The sequence below is a fragment of the Lactuca sativa genome, chromosome 6 (assembly GCF_002870075.4).
Source record: "Lactuca sativa cultivar Salinas chromosome 6, Lsat_Salinas_v11, whole genome shotgun sequence".
In the NCBI taxonomy this organism is placed as follows: domain Eukaryota; kingdom Viridiplantae; phylum Streptophyta; class Magnoliopsida; order Asterales; family Asteraceae; genus Lactuca; species Lactuca sativa.
In genome coordinates, this window is record NC_056628.2 from 67,127,923 (window position 1) to 67,140,231 (window position 12,309).

General features: G+C 35.5%; 1 protein-coding gene across 1 annotated transcript; it reads right to left on the reverse strand.

Annotated features, from left to right (window-relative positions):
- Positions 1-304: 304 nt before the first annotated feature.
- On the reverse strand, positions 305-3,698 carry LOC111877504 (general transcription factor IIH subunit 2). The gene is made up of 4 exons (XM_023874025.3): positions 3,339-3,698; positions 2,373-2,834; positions 1,753-2,122; positions 305-716 (listed from the first exon to the last, which is right to left on the reverse strand). The coding sequence occupies exons 1-4, from the start codon at positions 3,627-3,629 to the stop codon at positions 580-582; spliced, it is 1,260 nt and encodes a 419-aa protein (XP_023729793.1). The 5' UTR covers positions 3,630-3,698; the 3' UTR covers positions 305-579.
- Between the last annotated feature and the right edge of the window lie 8,611 nt (positions 3,699-12,309).

Here is a 12,309-nt window from a genome sequence, read left to right on the forward strand (position 1 = left end):
CATCTTATTCTAGAAATTACATGTAGTTTAAATTAAATAAAATGTAGTTTAAGCCATCGGATTTTTAATTGTTATTCTATAATGAACAAACCATGTTAACAAGACTAAATAACCATTTTATTCTTGTATTTTTTTTTAAATCAAGATATTTATCAATAACGTGATAAGAGTTGGGAGTAAATAAGAAGAAATGCAAATAAGTAGATGTTACTTTCTTAATACATTAAGCCATGATTCCCGATTTAAAAAAGAAGCAACCATATATAATTAATTATCCAAATTAACTGCTTAACCATTAAGTCCATTCAGTCAAAAAGAAACCATATATCTATATGAACTTGGCAACATCTCTCAGCCAAATAAGATTAAACAAAAAAATAAAATCCTATCAAAAATCATATTTTTTTTAAGCTAAAGGGTACACAATATAGATAAAATCCTATCTAAAAACCATGCTTCAAAGTTACATGATATATAGAAACACAAGTTTGATGCCCCCTTTTGCCCTCCAATAAACATGACAATTTTATCTCTCTCTTTGTGGGCTTCTAAGGGTAAAAATGTCTCAAAAAAAAAGAACTAAGAAAGTGACTTGGAGTCTCTTAAGCCCTCACAACCCGGGCAGTTGTGCAAACTCTCATGAATATATATGTCACAGTCAAGACAAAAGAACTGTTTGCATTTCGGGCAGGTCACACATCTGCCCGGAATGTTCCCTACATCACAATAGCAAATAATACCAATGTCGGTTTGATTACCTAGAGTAAATTACATTTTTGTCCCCGAGTATAGCTGATTTTTTCAGTTTTGATCCCATAAAGTTTTTCTCTTGCAAAAGTGACTATTTTTGGGACCAAAAGTGCGAAAAATCAGCTATACTTGAAGGACTAGAAATCATCATTTCACTTTAAACAAGGACCAAAAATGTACAAGAATCTCAAATAGCACTTGTGCAATAGAAATGACAAAATTGCAAAAATAGTCCCTGTGGTTTGTCGAATTGTCAAAAATTGCAAGTTTGGTCCAAAAAGTTTTGGAGTTGCACTACTGGTCCACAATAGGTTCTTTGTTGTGGTTTTGGTCCAAATGTTTTTGAAAATTGTTAAAATGACAGATTTGCCCTTTTGATTTGTTTTTTCTCTTCTTTTTAAATGCTTCAGTATTTTCTAACTAAAAATAAAAGAAAAATCTTACCCTCCCCCACCTAACCCTCTTTTTTATTCTGTTAAAAGTTTTGTAGGACCAAAACCTATTTTGGACCAGTGGTGCAACTCCAAAACTTTTTGGACCAAACTTGCAATTTTCAACAAACCACAGGGACCCATTTTTGCAATTTTGTCAACAGAAAACTTTTTAGGACCAAAAATGCAAAAATAAGCTACAGTCAGGGACTAAAAGTGTAATTTAACTCAACAACATAATCAATTGAGTACGTTACATTTTTGCAAATTTTGGTCATAAAAAGTTTTCTCTTGCAAATTTGGTCCTGATTTAAGGTTCTTGTATCGTTTTTGGTCTCTGTTTTAAGTAAAACGACACTTTTGATCCCTGAGTTTAGCTGATTTTTGCAATTTTGGCCCAAAAATAGTCATTTTACTTGGAACAGTGATGAAAATACATTACAAAGAGAGACCAAATTTGCAAGAGAAAACTTTTAGGACCGAAATTGAAACAATTAGCTATACCCAGGGACTGAAATTGTAAAAAAAAAAAAAGAAGCAAAATTCACTCTAATCAAGTGAACTAACTCACCAGGATTCAAAAGACTTTGCTGGCAACCAAAACAAGTTTTTGGCCTACGATGATTGGGTACAAACAAAGGTGCCACGTCATCAAAGGGCGTAACCGGAAATAAATGGTGATAAGATCTTGCTAAATGAGGAGATGAAACAAGGGTTAACCCACAAATACGACATTCAGTAGGCAACTCACAAACACGAGCTTTACACCTTGGACAAGTATACCCTCCACCAAATTTAGCTTCTTTATGACATGAACATATGGAGATAACACCTTCTGCTGCCCTTTGTGGGAATCCCATTTTTATTAAATTGGCTATAGCAAATTCAGCTATGGCGGGAGGTGGTGGTGCATGCTCTAGAATTAGCTCTTTTAAATGTGCCTGTAAAATAATATACATGTTACATAACTTCATGTAATTTACATTTTTGGTCCCTGGGTATTGGATATAGTCTATTTTGTTTTTCAATTTTGGTCCTAAAGAGATTTTCTCTTGTAATTTGGTCCTTATTTGAGGACCAAAACTGAAGAAACCAGCTATAGAGCTATACTCAAGGACCAAAAATGTAATTTACCTAACTTCTTACACATATGTTGGACTGAAAGATTTGAAATGACTTTTTTGACCTCACCTCATCTAAAGCAACAGAATATAACCCTCCAGTTTCTTGGCATAAATACTTGCATATATAAAGTTCTGCAGAGAGACCAATAACTGAACACCTAATCTTGGAGTTTTTACATTTCTGAATAGTCTCCATTACATCTCCTGGATCACAAGTACTTAGAGCTGAATATAAAATGATAACTTCACGATGACCATATGATGGGATTTGATCAAGCTGTTCATGTACAAGTTCCAAAGCATTCTGTAGAGAAGCTTCACCTGCACACTCGAGTTTTCCCATTAAGACCTTTATATGAGACTCAGGGCTTCCACCTAGGTCAGTTAAACATTGAGCAACTCCATTTCTTATAGATATTAAGCCAATTTGACTTAATGGATTTTGATCAAAGAATTCCCTTATGAAAGCTTCTACTTGTTTAGCAACCACCACCATTCTACTTGGTCGTAAATCCATCTCTCCAGCTGCCTACATGTTAACATTGTGTGAATGACTGAATGTGAATCTCAAAAATGATCAAAAGGAATAATATTGATGAATAATAGGTGATGGATTCATCAAATTTGCAGTTAACTATACATAAAGTGTTAAGATTTTTGCATATTAACCTTACTCAGTCGACAAATCTTATCAAAACCCTAAGAACATGGTAAAAAAAGGCTAGACCTAAATCTTATTTGAACCCTAACAGGTAAATGCTCATTTAATGATTTTCTCCGTTTCCAAAACTAAATAGAATCGTGATTGCATTGCTGATATCAAACCAACAGCTGTTTGAATTCGGGACTGATATGGATTTAGCTGTGAATTCAATACTAGCATGATTTATTTGTGGAAACTCGTAGCAGATTACTTCATAAGTTCAAAATCCGAGTCAATTTGGGAGTTGAAAATCAACATTTTCACAACTAATGAAAAGGTGAATCTCATTTTTTTTTTCGAATGAAATGCAGCATGGGAAGATTTATATACCCGAGAGAGATCGATGACCAGGTAGAGATATCGAATGAGGCCTTTTTGAATACGTGAGGTGGCGGAAGCCGAGGAGAGTGACCGGAGACGGCGGCGATACTGAGCGTGATGTAAAGCTTGGTTATCGATTGGCCGGAGGAGTCCAGATTCATCTTCTTGTAATGATTCCCAGGACCTCTCGTCTGCGTATGCTCTCTCCCATGCTTCGAGGTCTCTCTCGTTTCCTTCATCTTCGTCGTCGTCGTCGTCTCCGGTAACTGGCTTCCCTTTGCCGTTGCCGAAGTTGCTCATCCCTTTCCGGAGGCTTCTGAGCAGTTCCTTTCTTTTCTTGTACGGCGGGTTATATAGTGATCCTCTACTCGATTTATTATAGGGATACTGAGTAAAACTAAATCAATTTTAATTTGATGTAAATTCCTAAAAAAAAAGTTCTTTTGCAAAATAACCAATAAATGCGCAATATGGTATTTTGGACATTTTCGATGGGTCATCCACATGGTGCACCCAATCCGATACTTTGGTCTTTTTATGTATATACCATTTAAGAAAATTTGTTAATAGGGAAGAGATGGCAATTTTGTGATTAAGTTATATTTACATCATGTTATTTTAAGTATTATTGATTTAAATATAGTTCGTGTTTTGGTCAAAATTTGATCAAAGTGTAATTCAACCAAATTGTATGAAAGGTTGTGGTGTTAGTATAATGTAAGTATTAAATGGTAATCAAAGTAAGACAATTGGGTAAGAAGGAAAGCCTTTATAAGATCTCCGACATAAGACCTCCTTTGTAAGATCTCCGACATAAAACATTGAGAAGTGATAATGATCACTTGTCTTGATGTATTTTATTGATTTTAAACTGAGATTACAAAGATTATGAGAGTAATACGAGTACATGAGTAATTCTAGGGCTAATCGTGTATGTTGTGTGTTAGATACATATGTTATTTTGTAGTCTAGTGTAGGTAACAAGAAGTCCGATAATTCAAGGATCTTCTGGAATCAGCATATGAACGTTATTTGACTTGGTATTCCGGTTCTTTTGTCTGGTTGAGATGACTTTCCATTGAGAATAAGTCTTGTGTTGACTAGCTCTACACATGTGATAAAAATAAAGAAAATATAGCTGTTACAAGTGTTAGAAATATTAGTGGTAATAGTCAGGATCCTAGGGTATGTTTAAGGATCCCGAAGCTTTAGAAATTTTTGAGGATCTTGAATATGAGTTAAGGATCCTACCTATAACAATTGCCCTTAAATTATACCTGCGAAATATTGAGGTTAGTTTTCCCATATTTACATATACAATTTAAAAAAATAATAAATGAAAGAGATAAAAGATTTGTTTTAAACTCTAATCTAATAGGGTTTATCCGCCCAATGTTAATAACCATGCAGTCAAATCATACCCTCTCTCTTCTGCCATTAGGTTAAATAGGGTAATCCTATCAACTCTTTTTAGATTTCCCAATACGTCTTCGGCCACCTTCATAGGTAATTTTTTCCCTTTGTTTTTCTTTTGTTCTCTTCTTTTCTCCGATCATGGGCAAGAAGGTGACTCATTCTCGTGTCAGCATTACTGCTCCTTAAGAGAATGACTTTGTCGATCAGGGGATTCTGACCCACGATGAGGTCTGCTCCTTCAACGAGGGCATGTAGTCCCTTAAGGCCCATGGGGCTTTTCCCTCCGATACGATCTTCAGGTCCTTTGATCCTTCTATTAAGCATGATTTCGTTTCTCCTTCGTGGGTATGCTTCTCTGAATATCCATTTTCTTTGGGCTTCAAATATCCTTTTTCGGGTATTGTTTCTGATTTCTTTTGAGCCACCAAGCTTTCCTATATCCAAGCAATGACCATTATTTGGAGGATTTTGTACTGGACCGAGCGAATGAATCATTCCCACAATCTAGACATCGGTCTTACTGAGTTAACTCTTGTTTATGATCTATCTACTTTCGGTAGTTCTTGCTTTCTGCTTAGGGTTAAAACCAAAAAACCCCCCTCTTATCTTGAAAACCAAACACAACAATAGAGCCTGGCAGGAAAAGTTCTTTTTTGTGAGGGCGGGATCTCTCGCCTAAAGCTTGGGTTGAAAAGGGCAGAATCTTATTTATTGATCTTGAGGATCCAAGGATTTACGTTTTTTATTTTGTTCATTTTGATGCAGGTTACAAGTTTGGTGAAGTTTTCCCTGCTTCTTTACCCACAGACGTTAGATCATTCATGTAACACCCCAAATTTTTCAAAATTTTTTCAAATGCTATGGTTATAAAAACATTTGGGTATTAACTCCCATTTAACATAAAACCGGTCCCACAAAAATAATTACAATTAAAACCTTGGGTGTTCCGATTAAGCATTATACAACCATAGCCAGCAAATACGAATTACATCAATAACATTAAATAAGGAACTTAACAAGTTCCACTCCATTCTCTATCTCGTAATCTTCTAACTTCCATCTATCAATTTTCTTCTTAATTGCGACCTGGAATACATGGCATTAAAAAGAGATCCGTAAGACAAAAATGTCTCGTGAGCTACATGGGTTTGTGACCCAAAACATTTATCACTTTTCATCAAAACGTTTAATCTTTGCAAAACATAGTTTTAGACCATAAATCAGTTTCAAGCATTTTCAAGGAAAACTCGTTTCGTACGCATCATAAATATCATTTCATATCTTATCATTTCATTTCAAAAGACATATTTCCATATTCCATTTTCTTTTATCATTAAGGGCTAATTTCGGTATTAAACCGTTGCCATTTTTATACTTAGGGTCTACGTCCAATAAAGGAACCACTCCCAAGTCTAGACCAAGGTGGAAATAAAAAATAATCCACCAAGGCATCATTTCCATTAGGACATCTATCTCGCGAAGGGGAGGCGCCACCCCAATAGATTCCTCCAGTGCCTCTTACAAGGTATCATGGCCCGGGCAGTTTTCATTTTATTACTTTCCAATTCCTTTCATTACTTTACATTTCTTTTCATTACTTTCCATTCTTTACACATTTCATACATTAGTATCTTAAAATCATTTCAAAAGAAAAACATTTATATTTCAAAACATTTCAATCATATTTTCAAAACATTCGATCTTACAAAACATTATTTTCTTTCAAAAACATCTTGCCTTTAAGTCACTCTTTCAAAATACCATTTCCAAAAACATTTAACGTTTTCGTTTCAAAACATTACATATATCAAAGCATTGCATTTCATTAACATAAAATCATTTTGCCATGTACCCCAAAGTGGGAAAAATGCCAACACGTACTCACCTTAATCACACATAGGTTAGCTAGTGCTCTTCTAGTTCCTTTCCCTATAGCAATCCTCTTCAAACACTACATACGCCACATATGGACATAAGTCATTAAAATGACCAAAATACCCCTCAAAGGTTCAAATACTAAATTTTATTGTTTCAAATCACTCCTCGTCCGAAAATATGAATGTAGGCGAAAATCGAGCGTAAATCCGAGTTCGTATGCAAAAGTTATTGTCACACCCCCAAACCAAGGATGGCGGAAACGTCCAGGGGTGGAGGACTTCATGTACAGTATCACAACAACGTGTATAATAGTGCTCAAAGTAAATACAACCATCATAAATATAATTGAAAGAGTTACATCAAAGTGTATGTTTACATGTTACAAAATCAATTACAATATGATGACAAAAATAAATTGTTGACAGTTTATCGTTCCATCCTCAAAGCGCTGAAATTTTCCTGTTTCACTGATTTCCTGAGAATACAAGTAGTTTTGAAAAAGAGTGTCAACAATTAAGTTGGTGAGTTCATAAGAGTTTTGTTTGGAGTAGAAACCGTTTTCCTTTTTAAAATCGATGAAGTTAGATTTCCAGAAAATCCAATATTTTCTTAGTTAAGTGTAAACAGAATAATCCTAAATGATACGTTGATGTATTCTAGATTTACCCGTAGATTTCCCCTATAATTGTCCAGCCTATATAAGTATATAAGATTTAGGTTAGATAAAACGTCGAATGTAATGGGTCCGCCCTAGGTCCACAACCAAACAAGGAACAGGAGATGAGGCGGGCACCACCAATTCCAAGCCAATCCAGACTAAATTCTTGTATGACTCAAGCATATACGCTCAACGATTATAGTTGAAGTCTAACCATATGAAAATCTATTGTGATTATAACCTATACATATCATAGTTCACCGGGGAGTAATAGGGATTAGGGAACCTGAACTATGCATATGAATAGCTTATCAAAAGTGGTGGTGATGGTGAGTGTAACCTATACAATGTGTTAATGTGAATATAACCTATACATATCATAGTTCACCGGGGAATAATAGAGATTAGTGAACCTGAACTATGCATACGAATAGCTTATCGAAAGTGATGTGAATATAACCTATATGATGTGTTAATGTGAATATAACCTATACATATCATAGTTCACCAGGGAATAATAGAGATTAGTGAACCCGAACTATGCATATGAATAGCTTATCGAAAGTGATGTAAATATAACCTATATGATGTGTTAATGTGAATATAACCTATACATATCATAGTTCACCGGGGAATAATAGAGATTAGTGAACCTGAACTATGCATATGAATAGCTTATCGAAAGTGATGGTGAATTCCTTTCTTGTAATTAAGTTCCTAGAGTAGATGAAACATAAACTATACCTATTATAGTTTATTACTTTGTTTGTAATATGTATTTACCATAACTATACCAATTATAACTAACGAGTTCGTTTGTGGGGGTATAATGGCTTAACTATACTTATTATAGATTATCTTAATCGTCCATAGCTGCAATAACTCTTATGTAAGTGTAAGACCTTTAATATTGTGTTTGTTATATGAATGACCCTAAACTACACCTATTATAGTTTATCGATTGATTTCGTGGGAAATGAGCATAGGCCTTACTTGTCATAATTTATCAATATTTATATTTTAATGGATATAGCCTCGTAGTATCGTATATATATATATATATATATATATATATATATATATATATATATATATATATATATATATATATATATATATATATATATATATATATATATATATTTGTCATACTTGTGAAGATGTAAATCCATGTGTTTTCTGATGTATGTATATGTAGGAATACAAAATTTGTCATATATTGCAACTACACATAATCAACTAACGATGTATACCTTGCTCGACATGTTACAAGGTGAAATGAAATTTATTGTGTTTTTCTGTTAATAACCTTTTCTGTAACTGATATTGGAAAAATTGTAGAAAAATCATAAAATGTCCAAATCAGGTTCTGTAACTTCTGAGAGTTTGGAAAATGAGTCTAGTTTGTTCATAATTTTTATTATAATTTTTAATGATCTCTAACTTGGGTGAAAAAGTCCATAATCACAGACTGGTCCGGATGTTTGAAATGATAGGCGGTTTTGTAAAAATCACCATAAATTGTAGAAAAATCGTATGGAGATGTGCAAGTAGTCATTTTAAAGCTAAGAAGTGGAACTACATGCACCTAAAACAGTTTTGAAAACAAAAATATTTAAGATGTCCAAAACAGTCCGTGAATGGAGTGAAACTTTTCTGATGAAAGCTGTTAGAAGAATGTAGTTATGTTCTAAGCATTTTAACTTGTATTCCCCCCCTAAAAACTTGAGAAAACGTGAAAATGTAGGGGTATGAACTCACCTTGTGTGATTTCAGTAGATAAGTGATGAAGAAGAGAAGTGTTCAACCCAAGAACACTAGAAGAACCGCTTGAAGATTTGAAGCTCTAACACATATATAATGGAATTTGTGTAAGATATCCATGATTTGAGTGGAAATAATTGAGATAATCATAAAGGAAATGGATTATGCTTACCAAAGGTGGAGGAAACTCTCAAGATCAGCCCTTGAATCTCGGATTTCTAGAGAGAGAGAGAGAGAGAGAGAGAAAGGAGTTTGATCTTCTTGTGAAAATGAGAACAAATGAGAGAAAATGAGGAGAGAGGGTGAATATCCAGCTCTCAAAGCATGGAGGTGGCTTGTGAGGGAGGTAAAAAGTACAAGGTATGGTGGGGAGGAGTGTGGGTTGATCATGGAGTGGGTATGGGGTTGCTTGTGTCATAAAATAAGGTAAAGTCAACACTCTTCTTTTTGTACTTTACCAACTCCTTTTTAATAAGATTTTATCCTTAAAATGTGATTAAATCATTAATTTAGGGGCCTTATATTTAAAAATAAAGTCTTGGGTGAAAATCCCATGTTAAAATAATTAAAAATGGGTTTAAAACGCAAAAGCATGCAAAAACGGGCGAAAAATGTAATTTCCAGCAAGTTTCTTCGGACCTAGGCCGAGGCTCGGTCCCTAGGCCGAAGTCTGGTCAGGCGGCGCTTGGGTTCGGACGCGGGTGGCTGGTCTCGGAAGCGAAGGCGCGAGCCAGAAGAAGGGGCGAGGCGAGGGTCTGGTCCGAGGTGATGCAGTCCGAAGCGAAGTGGGAAGCGAAAGCAGGTTCGGTCCGAAGGGAAGCTGTCCGACGCGAAGGCAAGGTTCGGTCCGAGGCAGGCTAGAACCGAAGGAACTGTAGTGAACAGTAGTGAACAGTACCTTCGGTTCGGATCTCCCTTCTACCCGAGGTTCGGTTCGGACCTTTCTTCTTAGCAGCCTTCGGTTCGGATCTCCTTCATGGCCGGATTCGGTTCGGATGAACAGTAACTTCAGTCCAGCACATGAACAGTACTTTCGGTTCGGACCCTCATGAATAGTGCTTTCGGTTCGGTTCATGAATAGTACTTTCGGTTCAGAGGGTTCGTTTCCTTAAGTCCGTTTTTCGCGTAGACTTCCGTTCTTGGGCTATTTTCGCCAAATTCGAGGGTCGGGATGCCCCGAGTGATTATAGAAAGTTGGGAGAGATTTCGAGAGAGATTTGAGAGAGATTCCTCGTTCTCAGAGAGATTTGGGAGAGATTTGACGTACTTGGAGAGATTTCGCATACGAAGAGATACGTGAGGGAGATTTCACATACTTAGAGAGATTTGGGAGAGATTTGACATACTTGGAGAGATTTCACATACAAAGAGATATGTGGGAGAGATTTCACATACTTAGAGAGATTTGGGAGAGATTTGACATACTTGGAGAGATTTGGGAGAGATTTGACATACTTGGAGAGATTTCACATACAAAGAGATATGTGGGAGAGATTTCACATACTTAGAGAGATTTGACATACTTGGAGAGATTTCACATACAAAGAGATATGTGAGAGAGATTTCGCATACTTAGAGAGATTTGGGAGAGATTTGACATACTTGGAGAGATTTGGGAGAGATTTGACATACTTGGAGAGATTTCACATACAAAGAGATATGTGGGAGAGATTTCACATACTTAGAGAGATTTGGGAGAGATTTGACATACTTGGAGAGATTTCACATACAAAGAGATATGTGAGAGAGATTTCGCATACTTAGAGAGATTTGGGAGAGATTTGACATACTTGGAGAGATTTCACATACAAAGAGATATGTGAGAGAGATTTCACATACTTAGAGAGATTTGGGAGAGATTTGACATAGTTGGAGAGATTTCACATACAAAGAGATATGTGAGAGAGATTTCACATACTTAGAGAGATTTGGGAGAGATTTCACATACTTAGAGATATGTGGGAGAGGTTTCACATACTTAGAGATATGTGGGAGAGGTTTCACATACTTAGAGATATGTGGGAGAGATTTCACTGGTGACCTTTTTGAGTGTCCGGCTACGCACTGCAAGGTCCTTAAACCCCGTTAAGCCTTGATTAGGGATCTTGCATACTCCCGATGAGTATGTAACATTGTTGTATCGGTTTGGCTTTCTACGTACCACCGTTTTAGGTTAAGGAGATTTAGGTGAACGCACTTTTCGATTTATGATCTCTCATTAGAATGAAGAGTTGTTTAGAAGTTATATAACGTAAACTCTAGTACTCACGGCAAATTGGGTTGACCGGTTTGACTTGTTGACTTTTAGTTGACTTTGACTTGACCGAAAGTTGACGGTTGTCACAGTTATGAAGAAAACAAGAAAATCTCCAAATCAGAGATTTACACGGGCCGTGTAAATTAAAGCATGCATTTACACGGGCAGTGTTTTTATGTCTGGACACACCCAAAACTCTATTTTTCACCAAATAACACCCTATTTTGCATAGTTCTTGAAGACCTTTTTTCCATTCACTTTGTACCATTTATTTAGGTTCTCACACATGTTTAGGAGGTGTTTTATCATCTTAAAACACTCCACTTAATCCAATAAGTGTTCATTGAAACCTTTAGATCATGATGATCCCCAAGTGTTTAAAAGAAGGGTAAACTAGTCTATTTTTCACTTGAACATTCCAAAGCTCACAAGGCTTGTTCCCAACTTATTGAACACTCAAATAAATGTTGTCAAGCACATAAAACCTTAATTAATCTCATTGTAAGTACAAAAACTAACCATGGAATCCTCAATTCTATTCCATGTTTCCCAAATTGACCTTTAGGCTAAAACAATCACTAGAACCACTTATAGCTCAATAGATCCCTCATGTTTATGTTCCAATTCCATCTCTAAAGTGTCAATTCATGTTCATGAATGTCATTCACTTGCAATATGTCAATCATCATATAGTTATCCCTAGATTTCCTAAAATACCCTTATGACCAATTATTCTGTATATCAATCTAGGAATCAAGCAACACCTCATGTTTTGAATTCAAATCATTCCAATAACATCCATTCATGGTTATGAACTTTATTTGTTTAACAATTATACCAAATTGCATAAAATCCATTGATGTCCTCATATCTTTCCCTAAGTCACCTAAAATTCATCTTTGTGCTTGATTTTACCATCATGGATGAATTTGAGCATTCCAATTGGTTTTATTGCTATCAAATATCATCTAGGTCATAGAATCCAATCTCATTTCACCATCAATTGC